The sequence below is a fragment of the Natrix helvetica genome, assembly GCF_964273705.1.
Source record: "Natrix helvetica genome assembly, chromosome: 3".
Lineage (NCBI taxonomy): Eukaryota > Metazoa > Chordata > Lepidosauria > Squamata > Natricidae > Natrix > Natrix helvetica.
In genome coordinates this window covers 75,453,135-75,475,982 of record NC_138549.1, presented here as the reverse complement: position 1 = coordinate 75,475,982, position 22,848 = coordinate 75,453,135, and the positions used below count along the sequence as shown (strand labels likewise).

Sequence of the window (22,848 nt, the reverse complement as noted above, 5' to 3'; positions counted from 1 at the left end):
TTTTAATTCAAAATTACCCTTAAACCCACCCAAATATACCTGTTTTGGCTTGATTTTGTTTTTGTACTTCTGCTTTGCTCTCTTTAAGGCCCCACAAATGGCTCAAAACTGATTATTAGAATCAGTAATTTCTATTGGCTGAAATTCTGGTTCATTTGAAGATACTGCAAAAAAGAGGACACCTATCAGAAATAAAGAAGGCCATCTACAGAACCCTAACCCAGCCAGATACCAGGGCAAAGTTAGGCCAGGCAGAAGGTGGTTTTTAAGCATTTCTAACTCAGAAAAATCCAGGGAGAGCTCCAAAGAAGCATATTCCCCTTTCTCTGCTGCAGGAAGCTTGGATTTATTACAGAAAGATCAACTTGCCAAATATCACCTCAGCTGTGGGTTTGCCATTTTAGGTTTTTAGAACAAAGTTTGAATACCCTTCTAAGAAGGGTTGCCTAATCTAACTTTAGGTGGAATGACATAAATACTTGACTTGGTTTTTGTTTTTTTCATTCATTCAATTTGTCCCATTGTGTTCAGAGCAACATACACACATCCACATCAACAAGCCTTCAAACAGGCTCACTTAACTTTCTACCTCAATACTTGGGAACAGGAGGAAAGCCAAGTTATTAATGCAGCCCAAAAACCATAATGGTCAGAAAAATCTGGTTCTTGGTGTTGCACAGAGCAGATAAAGCAAAAGACACATTTCCTGGTTCCCATCAAATGACATTTAATCAAGCGGTCTAAAATAATGCCAACTTTGCCTGAACTTGTGGGACAAGCAGAAATAATTGAAGACAGGAAATTCTGCAAATAATTCAGCCCTGTGCCATGAAAGGTTTTATATATGGCAACCAGCCCCTTGAATTGCATCCAGAAAACTATTGACAATGTAGTCAGTACAGCACAGCAGTGCTCATTATCCTGAGAAAGAGGTAATGTAACAAGAACATTGGGTTGACCAGAGGTCGAAGAATGTAACTGATTATCATCGGTGTATGGATGATATCTGACCCTGTAGTGTTGGATGATCTCATTGGATGCACAACAACCTTTTTAAGATCAGATGAGACCACCTGCTCTTGGAGGATGAATTTGCAACTGCCTGAACCATGTGAATCTCACATTGTTTCTTTCTAAGTCTTGACTGAACAGGAGGTTCGTGACCGAAATAAAACCAAGTTCCACCAACAAGAAATGCAGTGATAAATTTGCATGTAGAACATGCCAGTTAGAATGCTGATAGTATACATAATTAAATAATCATTTCAGCAAAGCAAGAAAATGCATGTTTTGTAGTGGGGGGAAAACTAGGCTATAAACAAATGATTTCCCACTTGTATAGAAACATATTTTTATTCATCTAGTACGAAAACACCTAACTCTATAATGCCATGATACAATCCATGGAAACTTTATGATTTAATGTAAGCCTTCCAAAGAACTCTATTGATAATTAACCAATTTATCATATGATTTTATGATTAATATTACTAAAACATTTAGAAAAAAATAATTGATAGTTTATTTATTTTATTTTATTTTATTAGACTTATAAGCCGCTCCCTCTCCTCGAAGGGACTCGGGGCGGTGTACAATAAAAAATACATATCACATGTTGCACGGAGGAGGTATAAAAAACTCACAACATCAATTATTACAATTCATAAAATAACACAATAATAATAGAGTTAAAAACATTAAAATACCCTAAAATTTAAAATTGCCAGGGGGATTAGAGGATAGAGCTATAGTTGAGCCAGGCCGGCTAGTTGGAACAGGTGGGTCTTGAGTTTCTTGCGGAAGGAGCGGAGATCAGTAATAGTCCTAATGTCGGGGGGGAGGTCATTCCAGAGGGCTGGGCCCATCACAGAGAAGGCCCTGCTCCTGGGCACCGCCCTCTGGCACTGCTTAGTGGACGGCACCCGGAGGAGTCCCTCTCTGTGAGAGCGAATTGGTCGCAGGGATGTATGGGGCAGGATGCGATCCCGCAAGTAACTAGGTCCTGTGCCATGGAGCGCTTTAAAGATGGTGATCAATACCTTGAAACGCACCCGGTAGACCACAGGGAGCCAGTGCAGCTCGCGCAGGAGAGGTGTTATATGGGAGTATCTCGTACTCCCCATAATTGCCCGCGCGGCCGCATTCTGGACCAGCTGTAGTCCTCGTCATCATCAATACACTTACAAAATAATTTGGATTTCTCCAAGCACAGTTTGAAAACTATTGTTCTATCATATTCCATGTAGTTTTCTTTTTTCCATTAGAAATCCCTAAGTGCTTTCTTTGTTGTCCTTGTAGTGTTGACATTTAATTTTTATTTTCTGCACCCGGCCCAATCTGTGAAGTCTTTTGTATATTGAATAATAAATATTAATGTTCTGATATTTACTCAAGATTAACAAAAGCGAAGTAGCTTTATGTGTACCATATATAGCTGGAATGCATTTTCTACAATATTGTCTCTAAAGAAAATATTTTGTTGAGTTGAAACTCCTCTGCATGTATCAGATTGTAGTCCTGCAAGCCATTTTTATGCGCAAATAAAAGGGGACGTTTGGCCTTTCTCCAAGAACACGGGGCTCCAGCTTCATAATAACCTGTGCTCAAAACCTATCAAACACCCACAGTGTTTAATTAAAAGATTTCAAAATGGAATATAAATGAAAGAATATGCCTCAATAAAACGATTGGACATTGGTTTTCTTGTGCTTGTATCTTAGATACCTCTAAACTTCAAGAAAAGTATAATTTACAATGGGAAAACATACAAAACATATAATGGCATATATTTTTAGATTTTTCTAGTCAACAAGACCACTGGAAGACCCACTAACTGAGATAGAAGACCAGGCAATATTACTAACTGCTGCTACTTTTACTACTGTGTTCTACCACCTACCATATGAGCAAGCCTCTGGGATGCAATGGCCAGAGGGTTGGTCACCCAACCCTTTACCTAACTTTGGGACACTTGAAAGTGGGGAGTTAGAATTGACAACTAGTAGGGGAGGATAGCTTGCACAATTACTCATCACATAATCATCATCTTAGTTGACCAACCCTGCTTTTTTTTTCTCTAAGGGGTCCTTGGTGCTCTCTGAGCTTGGTTGTGTCCTTGCAAACATTTCCTTACCCAAACTAGGCAACATCATCTGTGCTAATAAGGAGTGGGGTTTGCTTTCAGTTTATATTCTAAAGACTTGCCTATCAGTGTTGATGGGGGTGATCTTAGCATTTCTTTGTTTCAACTACTTACGGTTAGTTTGTTTAGCAGCTCCTTGATTCGGGTATTCTTTACTTGATTTTTGGTCTGATGTTAATCTTGATCAAGTAAAAAAAAATTCTCTAACTAAAGCAATATCCTATGTTGAGAGCTCATAGACTGCAAAGAATACTGAGCTAAATGAGCTGTGCTTAAGAGACCTTTTCTAATGAGGATTTAAATTTGAAGGTGGGTGATCAGCCCATCTTCTCTTAGCAAGGTATTCTGTGGCATAGCAAGCAAGTAAAAGCAATTTGAGAAGTGACTATAATCCACTAGGATAATACAAGATACAGCTTCTATCTTTTTATTTCCCGTGTACAGATTTTAAACAATAACTTAACAGTAAACAGAAAATAAAAGCATTGACCTTTTTTCCTTAATTTAAAAAGTAAAATTTATGTCTGAAATATGCTAGAGCCAAATAAATATTGTCCAGAACATATATTGTATTATTTTAAGATTAATGGTTTATTACTTCCAGCTTAAGGAAAAGTCAAATCTGTTTGCCCTCTTGCCCCTGCTTCCCCTCATCCATTATGTTCTCATTTGGTACTGTTTCTGTAGATCCTTCTAGAAATCAGCACCCTTTCCACATTACAAATTCTCAGCTTGATTCAGCAACTTCTTGCAAATGTGCCCTTTAAGATTAAGATTTTCAGAAATGCCATCACCTCTTAATTTAAATAGCAACAATTATTACTCAATCTTCTTAATGATGAATTTCATTTCATCTGACCACTTTTGATCAACTGCCATCACATACTTTATATTAAAATTATATTTAATTACCATATTTTTCAGAGTATAAGGTTTTGAAGAGGTTTTTTTTTTAAAGTAGGTAAGTAGATAGGGAGAGAAAGAGAGAGCAATACAGTAGGTAGGGAGGGAGAAAGAGAGAGTAGTTAGGTAGGTAGGTAGGTAGATAAAGGGATAGAGAGAGAGAGAGAAATAGAGAGAGATACAGCAATCGAGAAATACAGTAGGTAGATAGGGGGAAAGAGTAGGTAGGTAGGTAGAGGGATAGAGAGAGAAATAGAAAGAGAGATAAATACAGTAGATAGATAGGGAGAGAGAGAGAGTAGGTAGGTTGGTAGATAGAGGGAGATAGATATAGATATAGATATAGATATATATTTGTGTTACAACCCCTGGTATTCCCAAATATGGGAGGGAGCTCACTACTCCCCCTTTCTGTCCTTCGGCTCATTACAGAAAACCATCCAATATATATACACATACATACATACATACATACATACATACATACATACATACATACATACGCTGGTTTTGTTGTATTCAGGTCTTTTCCCGTGTAGGATTGAGATTATTTTGGCAATGTTTCAGCAAGATCTCACTTGCCATCTTCAGGCTTGGGCTTAAAATGCGATCGGAGCTGCCGTCTTTCTGTAAATCTTGGTGGGAGGGGATGGGGTGCTGGCTTTGTTTCAGTGAGTGGAATGATTGGTTGTGTGGTTGTATCCTGATTGGTAGATTGGTGCTGATTGGTGCTGGCTGTGTGTGCATTGTTGTTTTGTATTGTAATGGACTGGGTGGTGGGTGGTGTTCATTTGTTGACTAGGGCTGGTTTCCAGATGTTTGGTAGACGGGAGGTATCGCGTTTATTCATGTTGTGGGGGTGTTTCTCTATTTCGATGGCTTCCATAATTATTCTCTTGTTGAGATGTTCTGTTTTGGAGATTAACCTGGATCCTTCAAAATTGATTTCATATCCTGTAGCCCTAAGGTGCTGGAAAAGGGAGGAAGTTTTTTCTTTTTTTCTTACTGCGTTCTTCTTGTAAGCTGAAACGTTGCCAAGACAATCTCAATCTTACAAGGGAAAAGACCCGAATACAACAAAAACCGCATACCTACACCTGTGAAAATCTACAAATATATATATATGAGAGAGAGAGAGAGAGAGAGAGAGAGAGAGAGAGAGAGAGAGAGAGAGAGAGAGAAATACAGTAGGTAGGTAGGGAGAGTGAGAGAGAGTAGGTAGGTAGGTAGATGTTTCCAGGTGTATTTATCCATGTGCTGGAGAAGGAAATTGCTGACAATCTGCAGCACCTGTTTCTGATGGTACAGCACTTGATCAAAGTAATTCTCATCAATCAGTTAAAGAGCTTTCCAAAAGAAAAAAAAAGTGTTTGCACTTTGCAAACCTCTCAAAACGGCCCATTTTTCGCGAAAACCGGCCTGTTTTTTAAAGAAGACGTGAATAGCCTTCGGGGGGGGGGGGGGGCTTGCAGAGTGCTCCTGTGGGGGGGGGTCAAAAATGAGCAAAAAATGGCCCATTTTTTTTGCAAAAACAGGCCCAGTTTTTGTCAAAAAAATTGCATGCATAGCCTTATGGCTTATAGCAGCGATGGCGAACCTTTTTTGGCTCGCATGCCACAAGTGGGGGGAGCGCAGAGGGGTCGTGTGCGGGCGTGCCGCACCCATAATGCAATGCGCGACCGTCCAGTGCGCATGCGTGCACAAAAGACGCTCTCCCCCCCATTTTTACATGCTTTTTTCACCCTCCCCAGGCTCCAGAGGCTTTATAGGAGCCTGGGGAGGGCGAAAAGAGCCTCCCCTGCCCCCCCGGAGGCCCTCCAGAGGCTTCAGGGATCGTCCGGAGGCTTCCCTGAAGCCTTTGGAATGCTTAAAACGACCCTCCGTGCAAACCGGAAGTCATTTCCGGTTTGCTTTGAGGGTCGTTTTAAGCGCTCCGAAGGCTTCAGGGACTGTCCGGAGGCGCTTCCCTCGCGTGCCCTGACAAATGGCTCAGCGTGCCACCTGTGGCACGCGTGCCATAGGTTCGCCATCACTGGCTTATAGAGTGCTGCTGGGGGCTGGGAGTGTGTGTAAAAAATGGCCCATTTTTTGCTCATTTCTGCCCTCCCAAGCTCCCAGGAACTCTCTAAAAGCCTCCATAAGGCTTTGCACGGCCATTTTGGTGAAGGGGGTGGGGCTTTGGGAGGCAAAAAATGCTGTATTTGATGTATAGGACACACCCAGATTTTCAGCTTCTTTTTGAGGGAAAAAGGTGCGTCTTATACTCCGAAAAATATGGTACCTAGTAATCAACCATGCAGATATGTAATTCAGGCAATGCTGTCCTTTCTTACTGTATCAGAATAATATTTGTGAAAGTTTAAAAATATGTGTAAACAGTTACAATATTGGGATTTTTGTGAAAGATACTTTCATGCAAAGAAATCTGTCTCCAGTGGGAAGGAGGTCAATAATTCAATGTTGTGTCAGGTTCCAAAAACCAAGAAAGAGAGGCATAATTACTTCTCAACAGTTTCCTTTATTGTTTCTATAGACAGAAATCTTACCAAACTAAATCAAACTGCTTTGCTTCATTAAATATATACTCTGAAAACATCAAAGGAAGAGCTATCTGGACCTTCTTTCTCCCAATCAAACTATCAAAACTCTCTTGGTGATGTCTCTTTCTTCTTTGGAATGTAGTCCCAACCTCCTGTGAATCAAGATTATATTCCACCACACATTGTATCTATTCAGCATGTTTATTAAGTGTCCCAAACATTTTTTTTCTGTTGTGATCAAACTCAGAGCTTCTTCCTGTGGCATCTGTTAAAGGAAGTAAAATTTCATTTATAAAATTGGTTTTGCTCCCAATCTTCTCAGATAAGAAAATGCATGCATAACTCCACCATTTTATCAGATGTCCTAGAACTATTATTTTTTTCTGTCACTAAAACCTAAAGCAGAAAAACATCAACCATAACACCAGGGTATAAAACTGTAATGCCTTGCTATCTGAAGAATAGAATTGTCCAATAGGTCTTTCTGGATTATGGAGACTGTCTATTTTAAATTTGGCTTAGTAAAATGAGGACCTATTCCCTGATGTGAAAGAGTTATGCCTTGCGACTTATATTCTCCAACATTGGTGGAGACAGCGGTCATGCATGGTTTAACTCAGTCAGTAACCAATAGAACTGAGTCTACCAAAATGATGTCATCGCCTCAGAGGAGTGTCCTCCCGCTTTTTAAGACTCAGTTTGATCCAGTGGATAGCTTCTCAGAGCTAAGTCTCTCAATTAGCCCCTGGACTTCTTGGAGAGACTCACCAGGGCTTCTTCGAGGCTTCTGCCTCCTGAGCTACCGGCAATTCAGAGGCTTTCCTGCAAGCAGCGCCTCTCAGCAACGGCCATTGGAGGTTCCTCTCAGTGCTGCTGCCTCTGCTGGCCTCCGGGCCTTTCCCTCATGCCGCCAAGCCCACAGCCACTTCCAAGCACCACCAAAGCCACCAGCCTCCGCCAAAGGACACCAGCAGCCGGAAAAAAAGCCGCCATTTTTCAGAGTATAAGACGCACCAAGGTTTTGAAGAGGTAATTTTTTTAAAAAGTAGGTAAGTAGATAGAGAGGGAGAGAAAGAGAGAACAATACAGTAGGCAGGGAGAGATAGAGTAGTTAGGTAGGTAGGTAGATAAAGGGATAGAGAGAGAGAGAGAGAAATAGAGATACAGAGGTCGAGAAATACAGTAGGTAGATAGGGGGAAAGAGAGTAGGTAGGTAGATAGAGGGATATATATATATAGAGAGAGAGAGGGAGAGAGAGAGAGAGAGAGAGAGAGAGAGAGATACAGTAGGTAGGTAGGAAGAGAGAGAGAGCTAGTACATAATATTTCTAGAAGACATCAAAGCATAGGATCCACAGGCAATTTCCTGTAAATAAAGTTGTTCCCATAAATCTAATTGCAGTCAGTATTATTCTTGTAAACTATTTCACATTCTCACTATAGCAGTGCTTTTTGGAGGGACAGTTAGACATATCTTCCACATTAGCAAAAACATATACTTCTTTTTTCAGATTTATCTTATAAAACTATATGTCAATCCCATTCAAGTTTCTAAATGCTTAATTCAGTCAGGAGGTTTGTAGGGAAATATTGAGGTGAAAATAAATGGAGGTTATCTATTCTAGAATAAATCAATCTTTGTGGTTCATGAATTGCACTAAATAAATTATTTATCTCTGTTGTTCATATTATTTTCCTCGTTACATTTTGCCAACATAAATCCCTTTTGTTCAAAACTCATGAAATTTCCATTAAAAGCCACTGAATATCTGCAGTACCCTTGTCAATTCTAATAAAATCCTGCATTTTATTATCATATTGATATGCTTACTCAAATGCTACAACAGGGACCAAGGAATTATTTTTTGTCAAAAATTGACCAAGCAGTGAAAATGCACAGAATAGTTTCAGTGCAAGCTGCTTCTAAACTTACCACTCTTGAAATAGAAGTTTTAAAATAGTTGTGAAAGTATCTTTGGGAATTAAACAAAATATGGTCAATTTTCCATCCTGCACTCAGGCGATATTATGGTCATTTCAAGCACTGTTTGGAGTGAGCTAAGTTGTTTTAGTTGCACGCTCTCTCTCCCTCTCCATCCCTCCATCCCCCTCTCTCTCCCCCTCCCTCCCTCTCTCTCCCCCTCCCTCCCTCTCTCTGCCCCCCCCTCTCTCAGAGAGCTGTCCCATTTCATGAGGAAGTGACTCTGGGTGGCATACAACAAAACTAAACAATAGCTATTCAGAAATATTAAAACAATTAAAAAACTATAAAAACAGCTAATCAGGAATAATAGATGGAAGGATATTAGTAGTAATGGTGGCATCTCACTAGTTCACCTGTCCCCTGGGGTCCCAGGCTTGATAGAATAACCATGTTTTGAGGGCCCTTCAGAAACCTATAGGCAATGAAATGTTACCTTTTTGTTGTTTTTATGCTTAAGCTTACCTTTTGTTTTTTAAATATTGCCTTGGCCAATGAAATAATATTGAGAAAAGAATTATTCTGGTTCTGATTACAATTGCTAAAAGGTTGAGGATCGTGTCAAATAACCAATGACTAGGTGGTCACTGCTTCTTCTATTGCAAGAATTGCTGTATATGTATCTGCTTGCCTACCTGACAACCCATATCTTTTCCTCTATCCTGTTTCAATTCATATATGCATTATTTGGGGATTTATTGTTAGGTTTAAAGCAGTTAAATTACGTTGTTAGAAAGAGAGTGAGAGATTCCTCTTTCTCAGTTTTCCTTTCAGTCCATTTAGAGTTTAAAGGGATATTTATCTTCTCCCCATGCACTCCCGATTTATTTCACATTCACTGGCTCACACGTCATATTGGGGTAAGTCCCTGGTTCATGTCATAAAGAGCTGCAAACCAAATGAAGGAGACTCTGGGTATTTTATGTTGGTACTTCCCCATTCCCCAGGCTCTCCATTAGATTCTAAGCAATATCTGATGGCCATAATGGATGGAGAACATATAAGACCCCTGGATGATTTTCCAATTTTTGAGCCACATCCGAGTATGCTCAGTATCATACTAAAAAACCACTGGAGTTCCGCATGTCTCTTTATTAGTCATTTATACGTGTGCATTGTTAGTTAGCCATCCTTTTTTCCTTATATTCTACCTTCAACGCTTCTGTCAAGGCCTGTCTAACTTCATGCACATCCTATGATGTTGCTGGCTACCAACTATCAACTTGGCTGGATCAAATAGAACTCAGTGACTTTGAAACTGCACATCTCATTCAACATAGCAATAGTACTTAGATTATATACCGCCCATTTACAGCACTTTCTGGGCAGTTTGTAATGTAAGTATGTTGCCCACAACAATCTGGGTCATCATTTTACTGACCTCGGAAGGATGGAAGCCTCAGTCAACCTTGAGCCCCATCAGGATTGAACTCTGGACTATGAACAGAATGCAGTATTGCTGCAATACTGCGTTCTAACCACTGTGCCTCCAAGTCTCTTCAGATGCTGCTTTTTCAAATAAATCTGAAAACTTCAGAAGAGTATATTGTGGTTTTACACATTCACATCTTCATTTAAGCTTAACAATGTCTTTTTTGTGTTGGTTTGTATCTGTTCCTGTAGAAATGTTTCTGGTGTATGTGAAATGCAAAGAAGGTCATATGTTAGCTTGATTGTTTTATTTAACTTCCAGGATGTTGTTGTTTTTTAAATAGCTTTTGCTTAACTTTTAAACTATATCAGACTACTGTCTTTTCCTGGGAATACATTCTAGAAGTGGAACATCATTGCTAGGAAGACATTTTACCCTAATTGCCATCTAGTATACAAAAAGAAGGGAAGTATAATATCACATTATGGTACCTTTGTTTTCCACACCTTTCTGTTCTTTTTCCATAGAATTTGTAAAACAGCAAATGAAGTTGCAGACCAGTTTTAGTCTCCAGGATGCAAGCTGACAATTCAAATAAACAAATAAAAGTTGTTTTCTTCTTCTTCCTCCTCCTCCTCCTTCTCTGCAGATCATGTTGTATGTGAAGAGGAATTCAAATATGCAATGTTGGCTTTGAACTGTATTTGCCCAGCTACATCAACGCTTATCACTTTATTGGTTCATACTTCAAGAGGGCAGTAAGTATAACATTTATCTCATTGGATGGAGTGAACATGTGAAAGTGACTGTTATGTTGATTATTGCTTGAACAGGAAAAACTGTACATTGATCCTATCTGGAACAGGAAAAACTTTTGTGATGTGTGTTTTTAATGTTGTACGCCACCCTGAGTCCTTTTGGAGAAGGGCGGCATATAAATCCAAATAAACCTAAACCTAAACCTATCTATGATTTAAAAGTGGTCCTTGTCCACTGATTCACAGTGTTTTGAACTTTCTGCTCTTGTAATCATAACAAACACAGGTGATTACTAGTAGTTACAAGAAATAAAGTATAGCACTTTTGGAGGTCAACAGATTAGGAAAGATTAGGTTAATAATTTTCAGAGTTTATAGATTACTTTCTCCTGTGTGCTCTTTCCCAGTCTCTAAGATTCAAGACTTTGCCTTGTATTCTTTCTTCTGAAAGATAGATAGCATAGCTTTCCTCTATTGGAACCCAATGTAGTTTTTGAAATCTTTACTCCATTTCACATGGTTATTATGGAATAAAAGATTCCTAAACTGGCTAGCAATGGAGAAAAAATCTGCATTGCATTCACTTAAATAGTATTTAATCTAGCTTTAAGTAAATGCATTTATCTATGCACCCAGTTAAATAGATAGTATTAAAATTGGCTGTGGTAAAAAAAAATAAACATAATAACAGCTACTTTGTATTTATTTTTTAAAAAATATTCAGAAGGTTGGTATATAAATAATAAAGATAATCTCTTATTGAAGATATTAAAATCAACATGTGATATCACATGTAACCTAACTATAGTTAAAGCCAAGAAGAGAGACTTACTCCAGGAAGGTGAACACTGAAGAGAAATTTGTCATATTATATAAATGCTCCCCATCAAATCTATTAACTGTACTTGCAAAATGATGTTATTTTTACAAATCTGTAATATCACAGCCATTTTCTCAAAATTGTTTTTTTCTCTCCAACCAAAGCAGGTGATGTAGGTTTGCTTATATTATAATCTGAAAAAGTTGACTGCTGTTCATGAAATCCCCTAAACCTCTAATTTGTATCTCTTTGTAAAATCCTATTATTTGTTTCTTAACCTTTGAATCCTTCCCTCCTCCCTCCATCCCTGATGAAACCTTAAAAAGCTAGATAGCAGGGAACAGTTGTAGCTTTCCATTATAAGAATACAAAAGATGTAGCTGATACATTTCTACCAGCCCTCCAGCTTCTAAAACAAAAGAGTCTGTCAAGCAAAAGATGTAAATTTCAGGGTAAAGTTATATAGCAAGGTACTTAATGAAGAACATACAAAAGTTGGAAATAAAAGCTACGAAAAAGCTGGAAATAAAAAATTGACATTAACCCACAACCCTATTTAGCCTTCTTGTGGCTGTTCACTAAATCCCCGAGGTGGATACTTTGCCACAATACTGAGCCTGACAAATATCAAGATGCTAAGAGTGTGCATGTTATTAGCAAGCTGAAAAGCAGCCTTGCCTGCCAGCTGAAAGTGGCAGAGGGAAAAATGGTACAATAACTTCATTAGCATTGCTATGCTCAGCCAAGTATATGCAGAATTCTGAACTGGTCAAAATCTAGCAATTTTCAGTACATCAGTAAGTCATATTCATTAACATAAGGCTTTATGCTAACATAAAAATATTGTTTTGATAGTAATTTAATTTCTATTATGTCTTAATTTCAAATTGCATTTTATTTATGTTTGTTTAGAATGTAACAAAACAATCCCTGACCTTTTCCCTATTGTGAACTTTCCAAACAGTAAGTTTATCCAATAATGCAAAATGTTTCAAAGGGCAAAGGGGTAAATTGCAGGTGGCAATTAAAAAAAAAAAAGGTCTGTAATGGGGAGAAACAAAATCCATTTTTTTTTCAGGCTGTGCTTTCTGTGATATGAGCAGACCAGAACTGAGTGCTTAAGTATTGCTGCAGGATGCTATCTTTGCTGTGAAATTGAACGTAGTTGTGCAAGGGACTGTGGTGGTTCTCAATCATGCAGGGCCCAGTCATCTAGGTCAGGGGTGTCAAACCCATGACGACACGTTGTCGTTATGTGACATATCACAACTTTCCCTCCCCCCTTTGGTAAACTGGGGGTGGGCCAGTGTGTGATGCATCCAGCCCGCGGCCCACGAGTTTGACACCCCTAATCTAGGTCATAGTTGCTCCAAGATGATTTTCCAAAACGCAACTGGACTTTCCTAGGGTTTTTTTTTCCTTGAAAATCTTTCACTTCACATCCAAGAAGCTTCTTCAGTTCTGAAGTTCAGAAATGAAGAAGCTTTTTGGATGAGCAGTGAAATATTTTCAAGGGGGAAAAAAACCCAAGGAACTCCAGTTGCCTTTTGGAAAATCACCTTTGGGATTCTATTTATGTTACATATATCTACCACTTTATATGCACAGACTGATGCTAACTCATTGTATATATCTGTGTTTCAGAGAGGGCCAACAGTCACCAGAACAGTGGCAGAAAATGTATGGGAGATGCTCAGGGAATGAAGTATATCACATTAACTTGGAGGAGAGTGTGTTTTTTGCTGAATATGAAGGAAAAAGTTTTACATACGCATCTTTCCATGCACACAAAAAGTAGGTTTAGTTTCTTACAATACAATCAAGAGCCTTTTAAAAATTTCCCTTTTGAATGAAACCTTGACTTTGGGTTCCATTGATTAGATAGGTTTGTTGTTACTGAAGTGGCTAGTACCGTGTTTCCCCGAAAATAAGACAAAATATTTTCTTTTGACCCTCCAAATAAGGGCTTGGCCTTATTTTTGAGGAGGTCTTATTATTTTTCAGGTGCAGGAGGCAGCAAGCCCACTAGCCCCATCCTCTCCGTCCCACCATCTGCTTGCCTGTGGCCACAATGACCCAAGTTCTCCTTGCATCCTGGCCTTCGCCTGCCCTGCTTGCTGGCCGCCAAACATCTGACTGTGCTGCTCTGGCCTCGCGGGGGGGGGGGGGGGGCTCTTCCTGGCAGAACACAGACACACACACACACTGCCCCTCTAATGGCAGCCACATTCCTTCACTAACTTGCTTTCCAGCTCCCTTCTCCGCTCCACATGCAGGACAAGAAAAGTAGACTGTGTTCCTATGGAAAAAAAAAAACCAGAAAATACCTTCCAACTTCTCGCCCCCCAAAAAAGATATCCCAAAGTTGGAAGTCGTCCCACAAACTACTTTTCTTGCCCTGCACATGGCAGTGGAGAATAAAGCAGGAAAGCCGGTTAGTGGAGGGATGTGGCTGCCTTGGGAGGTGAGGGGTTAGGGATCTCTATCTCACACACCCACACACCATCCTTTCCTTGGAAACTCTGCACAGATGCAGAGAAGGCTTCAAATAGAACATTTGGGGGATGTGCGTCTGCATTGAGTTCCCAAGGAAAGAACGATTGCCAGGAAAAAAAGGGGGTGGGGAGATTTTGCCTCCTATCTGAGTCTGTGCTGAGCTTCAGAACAGTGTAAGAGGAAGGAAAATCTCCCCTCCCCATTTTCAAGTGGTTTGCAAAAATGCCCCATTCCGAGTCTTCAATCCCGCAATCCTGGAATATGCTGAAGGGCCGAAATGGGACGTTTTTGTAAACAGCTTGAAAATGTGGAGAGGGACATTCCTGCCTCTCACCCTGTTTTGAAGGTCAGCACAGACTGAAAACAGGATAAGAGATAAAATCCCGCCTACCGATTTTCAAGCCGTTTGCAAAAATACCCCATTCCGATCCTTCAATGCTGCAATCCTGGATAATGTGAAGGCTTGGAATGTGGTGTTTTTGCAAACCGCTTGAAAATGGGGAGGGGGGATTTAGTCTCTTATCCTGTTTTCAGTATGTGATGAACTTCAGAACAGGGGGAGAGGCAGGAATATCTCCCTCCTCATTTCAAGCCATTTGCAAAAACTCCCCATTTCGAGCCTTCAATGTGAATATGCAGGTGAAAAGCAACCTCCTGTAGGCATGAAAATCTATACACTTGGGACATTGGAAGAAGCTTTGCAATGAGACGCTGCTGCCGAAGTGCAGGAAATCTCCCACCCCCACCTGCAGATCGTCCTTTCAAAGAGGGATTTCACCAGGACGAAGAGGTGGCTGAAGGCAGTGTTCGTGTTGCCTTCATCCTGGTGAAACTCCTCTTTGAAAGGACGATCTGCAGGTAGGGGGTGGGTGGGATTTCCTGCACATCAGCAGCGGCGTCTCCTCACAGGGCTTCTTCCGATGTTCCAGGTGTATTGATTTCCATGCCTTCCTTTCCTGTTCCATGGACGGAATTGCCTGCTGTGACTGTCACTGTTAGGCAAGGAGGGCATGAGGCATTTGGGTTGTATTGCTTGGCCTCCAACTTCTTTTGCAGTCGCAATTGGCTGCAAAAGTGACCAGCATTTGCTGGAGGCAGAGGCCTGAGCTGCACCTGCGAATCAGCTATTTTGTGAATGGAGCGGCTCAGCTGATCCAAATAAGGGGCCAAGAAACCCTGAGGTGACCGGGGAAGGGAAGGGCTGCCACCTGTTCTGGCTAAACCCACCCCTTCACTAGGACTTATTTTTTGGGGAGGGCTTATATTTTTCCCCAGGATATGTCTTCTTTTCAGGGAAACAAGGTATACATTAACATGTAAAAATAAAAAATTGAGGCCGCAATGTTATTACCATATCCTATTCCGCTAAAGAATTGGTAATCAATGCTTTTCTTTCTTTTTCTCCTTTACCCTTCATTTTCCCCTTTCCTACCCCCTTTCCCCAATAGTTTCATTTTCTTTTTTTTTATTTTACAGCCTGATAAACTTTTGCTCCACTGGGTTTTCATAGTATTGTTTGGCTCAATGTAAGAAGACAAGCCTACAACTGAGGGGCTATCGGAATGTCACTGGATGTAGGCTATAGAAGTAATCTTGATTAGCTGGGAATCTGAGGCTGTTAAGTTGATCTCTTTTCCCAAATGAAATATTAAAATGCAAAAACAAACAAACAACCAAGCTCGAAGGATGATTATAAGAGGCCAGGGTAGATGACTCATCGGTGAAGTATCTTTCTTTGGAAGTTGGAATTTTAGTGAAGGGAGGTCTCCATAATTCAGGAGGGATGCTCTTTGGGATGTTTTACAAAGCCGCTACATTTTCTAAAAGCAGAATAAAATTCATTGCTCTTGAGCTGAATTGTATACCAAATCTTAAGCAGCCCAAATGGATCTAAAATATTTTCATACTGTCTCTCTTAATTTTATGGTAATATGAGATGCGAAGGAATGGATGTAAGCACATATACTGTATGCTGTTCAATTTTTCCTAACGACATTTCTTTTTTACTTTTAACATTAGGTTTGGTGTTTGTTTAATCGGTGTTAGGAGGGAAGATAACAAAAATATTTTGCTGAACCCAGGTCCCCAGTATATTATGAGCTCTTCAGACATATGTTTTTATATTAACATCACAAAAGAAGAAAATTCTGCTTTTAAGAAAGAAGAGCAGCATCAGAAAAATCACCCAACAAGATTGTTTTATCATGGTCCTACTCGACTGCCTGTGCACAGCATAATTGCTAGTATGGGTAAGCCACACTAAGTAATGTTGCCTCGGTAAGGTAATGATATATGGCAGGACTCTTCAAATTTGGTAACTTTAAGACTTGTGGGCTTCAGCTTCCAAAATTCCCCAGCCAGCATGAGAAATTATGGGAGTTGAAGTTCTCAAGTCTTAAAGTTGCCAAGTTTGAAGACTCCTGGTATATGAAAAAGACCTTGAGAGTGGGGGATGGTGAGGGGAAGAGATGCTGCCTTGGGAATGGTTAAATAAGAGAGGGCTTAGTCCACAGCTGCATAATGGGCAGAAAAAGAGAGTCAGAAAGGAAGCTTCCTAACTTCTTAGGCTGTAAAAGAGACGGTGAGAAATTTGTACCTTCAGATAGAAATTTCTGTTAGTATAATCTTACAATAAAGCAGAATTAGTCCAGCTGGTTGTATTCCCTCTCTGGTCTACCTGAGAAGGCTGGCAGTTTTAGTAGAGTATGTAAAGTATAAAAGAAACCATAAATACAATTTTTTGGTCTTCTTCAAATAACACACCCAGTGAAGTGGAGTTGGGATGAACAGTAGAAACAGAATACTGAACTTTCTATTTAAATAACTGCTACATAAAGGTTTATCATTCCCAAGCCAATTAGATTTGAAATGGTGCTTACCTTTCATTCTGTCAGCCTAAGTTTTCATGTTACTGAATCAAACATGAAACTGATTTTATTGTTCACTCTCCCATTTTGAGAAATGCCTTCCTGATGAATGAAATGCCTGATGAAATGCCTTCATTGACTTCCTCAAAGTAAATGAAATCATAATTATGGGGACTGTTGTTCTGGCTTTGTCTATATTGTGGTAGGTTATTTTGCAAAGGGTGGAGTAGAGAGACAGAAGCAATCAGTGACGTGCGGTGAGGTTTATGGCTGGTGAGGCTGATGATGTCATCAGCGCGAGCCGCGGTCCCCTTCATGTTGACTCAGGAAGGCAGGGAGTGGGACCATGTGTGCAGGAGGCTGAAGCTGCTGAACCTCTGGGAATGGGACCACGGGTGCAGGAGGATCCTCTAGCCTCAGCCTCCCTCCTGCCTCCCTCCTGCACACGTGGTCCCATTCCCCTCCTTCCTGACTCCTGAGTCAACATGAAAGGGACCACGGAGCGCGCTCTGCGGGACCGCGGCTCACGCTCCACAGTCCCCTTCATGTTGACTCAGGAAGGCGGGGAATGGGACCACGTGTGCAGGAGGGAGGCTGAGGCTAGAGGAGCCTCCTGCACCCATGGTCCCATTCCCAAACCACGTGTGCAGAAGGCTCCTCAGCGCCTTTTCCCTTTTCCCTTTTTTTTTTTATTTTCATGGTGAGAGCGGTGAGGCTCTGCCTCCTCTGCCTCCCCTGACCGCACGTCCCTGGAAGCAATGAATAATCCTGTCAAAGGACACCTTTATTTGTGTCCTTTCCCTTACTCATGGAAGATTTCTCTGAACAAGAAACATAACATAAACAAAATATAATTTATGTTTTCTCTTCTGGAATTATAGCCTTTCAATAATAAACAGTCTTCTGTTACTTAAGCAACTCCCTGAACTAAGGTATTTAACAATAGCATATTATCTCAAGGGAAAGTACTTAAGGGTAAGAGTGATAATGTTGTCAAGGGATTAGGTTCAGTTACACATTTCTTATGTAAGACTTCATTCTATTGTTGGTCTATCTAGTAACCTGGTCAGTGAGATATTCCACTGACTTCACCCAGCATCAGAGTCTTTACTCATCCACCTCCATCTTGATTTTTCCTTGCTTCACTTCTTGGATGACTGCATGCTTCTTCCAGCAAGCCTCTGTTTCTGGAATTCTCCAGTTTATTCTGCTTGTTGTCTCCCATACTCTGTCCTTCTTGGCTCTGGTGTTGTAGCTGCTCCTCTGACTGACCCAAAAAGTTTTTTGTTGCTGCTGTGTCAGTCTTCATGTGATGACATCTTTATTTGTGCCCTTTTCCTTACTCATGGACGATTTCTCTGAACAAGGATTAACTTGAAATATAACATAAATAAAATACAGTTTACTTTTTCGCTTCTAGAATTATAGTCTCTCAATAATAAACAGTCTTTATGTGGTGACCATTCAAGTGAGATGAGACCCGGGGTCATAAAAGATAAGAAGAAGATGGATGAGGACTACTTGCCCAACAACGTCACCCCCTCCCATCCAATAATGCTTGTCCACAGCCAATAACCTCTAGTCTCAGGGGATGCAGTTAGCTCCAGTTTACCTGCAAGGCCTTGGAGAACTCACTAAACTGGCAGCTGAGTATACCAGCAACTTCAAGGAAAAAGAAAAGCCCTAGACCTTGATCATCATACATTCTTCTTCTCATACACTCTTCTTATACATTTGATGATGAGTTTAAATATTTATTTAGGGTTTTAAAAAATATGTTCAGTACTAGTGCTATTAATAATAGTCAGCTTGGCTGCAATCCCAAAGCAACTGGAACACTATTTGAACACCATCGACATTGGCAACATCACCATCAGTCAATTGCAATAAAATAGCTTTACTTAGAAAAGCTTATATCATGTAACGATACAGAATATAGAATAATGGAGTTGGAAGGGACCTTGAAGGTCTTCTAGTCCAACCTTCTGCTTGAGCAGGAGACTCTGTAACATTCCGGACAAATGGCTGTCCATTATTTTCTTAGTGTTAGAGCACCCACAACTTTTGAAGGTAAGTTGTTCCACTGATTTTTTTCATTGTCAGGAAATTTCTCCTTAATTCTAAGTTGGATCACTACTTAATAAGGTTCCATCTATTTCTTCTTGTCCTGCCCTCAGGTGCTTTGGAGAATGGGTCTGCCCTTCTTCTCTGTGATAGCTCCTCAAATATTGGAAGAGTGTTATCATGTCACCACCTTTTCTTCTCTTCATTAGACCTTTAACATCCTCAAACAACATTTGTATGTCCCGGGTTCTTGGGAAGGACTCGCTAAGTGGATAAAAATGAAAATCCAGTTTAAACATCTGGCTGACTGTCACAGTAATTGGATAAGAAACAATGGATGGACCCTAATCAAGGAGAGAAGCAACCTGGAATTAAGGAGAAACTTCCTAAATTGGGACAATTAACCAATGGAACAGCTTGCTTTCAGAAGTTCTGGGTGTTTCATCACTGGAAGTTTTTAAGAAGAGACAGGACAGTCACTTGTCTGAAATGGTATAGGGTCTCCTGCTTGAGCAGAGGTTGGACTGAAGATCTCCAAGTTCTCCCAGCTCTATTCTGATTCTGATTCTAATTACAGTTCCTGACCATTTTTTTCTATAGGTTGGGTGGCAGGTAACAATCAGCATGGTCTAATATTTCATCTCAACCACCAAGCAAACTCTTTTTGCTGGTTTGTTTCTACAACATTTTCTTTGCCTTACAAACTTACCAAAAAGCTCAGCATACCAATTGATCTTCTAGTCTTTGGTACAACTGAGTGTTTACCTTTGCTTGTGGGCTAAGAAAATGTATGACTGTTTTATTCATGCACAAACAATACTAACAGTACAAACACACACACATACATACCTGATCCCGGTTCAACAAAGGGGCAAAATCTACCCTTGCATATATTGCAATAAGGCATGTACCAAGTGTAGCTATGCAGCAAAGTCTTATAAATGCTAGACCTTCACTCTAATACTGGTAGTGACTTTTGAATATATAATGTTCAGCCTTGGCAATACTTTTCAGTGAATCATCTGAATTCATGTACCTCTCTTCCTTTTTCTTCCATTACCTATTTTCTTTTGTAGGCTCTTTTAACCTATCCATATGTCTCTCTTTCTCAGCAAAGGATTTAAAAAGACAATAACAGTTTATCTACAGGGAAGTAGCTATGAATAGATTTTTTCTGCCTATTAAAATGGCTCTTTTTTTTGGAGAGCCATATGCTTAGCAATAGTTGGTCTGCCACAACATTCCACCCTGCCCGCATATCACGCTATTCAGTCTAAACCATGAGCAGGAAGTATTGACTAGTTTTAGCTTCTATACTGGTTATAGTGTGGAAGGAGGAAAAACTCAGAAAGAACTCAATCACAAACAACAAATCTAAGGTCCAATCGCATTATTTAAAAGGGTATATACTTTTGTTCTGAATTTGAAACAAAATACTCTGATGGTGGGTGTTTTTTTGCTTCCAGCTCTGAATATTCAAAACAATCTTTGCATTCAGGTTTGTTAGCATTTAAAATCTCTTGCATACTGCTCCTTGCTAGACCTTTTAGTTTTCATGGTCACATCTTAATCAATCAGAATAGAGCTAGAAGGGATCTTGGAGGTCTTCTTTTTTTATATATAACAAAAGTTTTATTTGTTTTTTTCAAATATTTTGGGAAAAAGGGTACATAAGTGTGGAAAAAATTTTTTGACAGCTACATCATATGGAAGGTGGTACTTCCCCGGAATCTTGCATCTCTTTCATATTATATATATAATCAAAATATCATTGTTACATTCATATTAGCAGTTATTTTACTCAATTCTTTGACATCTACAACCATACTTTATATCACTTCTACATTCATTATATTAGCAATTGCGATATGTTTTTAATTCATTTCTGTGACCTAAGTTTCATTGCTGTCTCCTCTCCCCTGTCTGTTGGCTGAGCCAAGGCTCCTCACCCCTTCATGTCTTGTGTGCCGTCTCTTGTTTCACCTAGGAGGTCCTTATGTTTTCCCATGAAGGCTTCTGCCTCCACCACTGTGTTAATTCTCACTCTACCCCCCTCCCAAAAAATCAACAAGCCTTCTGGAATCAACCAGGGATCTTGGAGGTCTTCTAATCCAATTCCTGCTCAAGCAGAAGACCTTATACCATTTCAGATAGGTGGCTGTCCAATCTTTTCTTTAAAACCTCCAGTGATGAAGCCCGTACAACCTCTGATGGAAAGCTGTTCCACTGGTTAATTGTCCTCTCTGTTAGGAAGTTTCTCCTTAATTCCAGGTTGCTTCTCTTCTTCATTATTAGTTTCCATTCATTGTTTCTTGTCTTGCCTTCTGGACCTTTGGAAAATAAATTGACCCCCCTCTTCTTTGTGGCAGATCCTCAAATACTGGATTATTGCTATCATGTCATACTTAGTCCTTCTTTTTTGTAATCTGGCCATACCCAATTCCTGCAACCGTTCTTCATACGTTTTTGTCTCCAGGCCTTTAATCATCTTAGTTGCTCTTCTTTGCACTTTTCCCAAAGTCTCAATATCTTTTTTGTAATGTGGCAACCAAAACTGGATGCAGTATTCCAGATTTTAAAAACTGGTACTAATACTTCACATGATTTTGATTCTATGCCTCTGTTTATTCAACCAAGGATTGTACAAGCTTTTGTGGCTGCTGATACCCACTGCTAGCTCATGTTTAAGTGATCTATAAGACTCCAAGGTCCCTTTCACAGTTACTTTTTTTGAGCCAGGTCTCCTCTAATCTGTACTTATACCTTTGGTTTTACTTGGCTAAAACCTTGCTTTTCTCCACGTTGAAATTCATTTTGTTGAATAGGGCCTATAGTTCAAGTCTGTCAAGCTCTTTTTGGATCCTGAGCTTGTCTTCTGGGTTGTTGGCTATTCCTGCCAGCTTAGTGTTATCTGCAAATTTGATGAGTTTCCCCTTCTATTCCCTCATCTAAGTAATTTATGAAGAGATTGAAGAGTACATCATTTACAGTATGTTGATATGGCTCTCCCTCCTGCCTTCAAAACCTAACATTTTCATTTTCGTCTGTTTCCTACCGCCCCCAGGTACCGTTGCTATAGATTTGCAAGATACAGGCTGTAGATCTCCAAATGCAGCTACATTAACTCTTCCTTCAGAAGCACCTAAAACGGGCAGAAGGCCAAGCATTGCACCTGTTCTGGAGGTTGCAGACACTTCAGCGCTTCATAGCTGTGATCCCTTAAGCGATCAGTCCGAAGATGAAGCCACACCGTCCGATGAAGAAGTGTTGAATGGTCTGGAGTATGTAAAGTGCACTTTTAAATGAATATGTTTTTAAACACAACAATGCAGAAAAAGGAAATTAGTAGCTTGTTATAGAGTGCATTTGAGAGATCTCCAGATAGTTCCACAATACTGTACATACAAGTAGTCCTCATTTAGCAACTACAAACACGACCAGCCGTTCAGTTGTTAAATGAAGTGGCCCCTAGTGAAACGGCGACTGTGCTTGTAATCTTAATTCAGCTTTTCCTTGCTTTACACTCCTGCAATGGTCACACATGTACTTTTTCATTGTTGGCATAACTCTGAATGGTTGCTAAACAAAGGTTACTTGTGCTTAGTTTAAAGTAGGCATACGCAATCCGTAATGAGGAATGATGGATTAAAAATCGCCCTCAACAGCCACAACCTCACACAGCAATTAGCTGTTCTGTGACTAGCAGAGAAGTGACAGCACCAGAGTGGCCACAATGAATTTATTAATTTTTAAAAAACACTGACAGGACATATGCTGTGCAGACCTAGTGTGAAGGGTCTGATGGTAATAAGAAAGATGAAATTAAGAAACAAGAAGAAACAGCAGCAAAGCCGTATAATACTTTTATAGTTCTCAATAAAGTAAAAATAAAGATTTCCCCTGTC

The 22,848-nt window shown here is 40.0% G+C and overlaps 1 protein-coding gene and 1 long non-coding RNA gene across 4 annotated transcripts in view; one reads left to right on the top strand and one right to left on the bottom strand.

The window, feature by feature from the left end:
- Window positions 1-22,848, top strand: part of KCNT2 (potassium sodium-activated channel subfamily T member 2) — a 229,928-nt gene that overhangs the window by 150,528 nt on the left and 56,552 nt on the right. For all 3 annotated transcript variants that reach the window (XM_081946388.1, XM_081946387.1, XM_081946389.1), the window contains 4 exons: window positions 10,588-10,696; window positions 13,161-13,310; window positions 16,032-16,261; window positions 22,008-22,224. In XM_081946388.1, coding sequence (XP_081802514.1) covers window positions 10,588-10,696; window positions 13,161-13,310; window positions 16,032-16,261; window positions 22,008-22,224 — 706 coding nt within the window. The remainder of the gene's footprint in view (window positions 1-10,587; window positions 10,697-13,160; window positions 13,311-16,031; window positions 16,262-22,007; window positions 22,225-22,848) is intronic.
- LOC309388780 lies at window positions 40-8,666 on the bottom strand. The gene is made up of 3 exons (XR_014174842.1): window positions 7,354-8,666; window positions 3,257-3,321; window positions 40-164 (listed from the first exon to the last, which is right to left on the bottom strand). It is a non-coding gene; the product is annotated as an uncharacterized lncRNA (long non-coding RNA).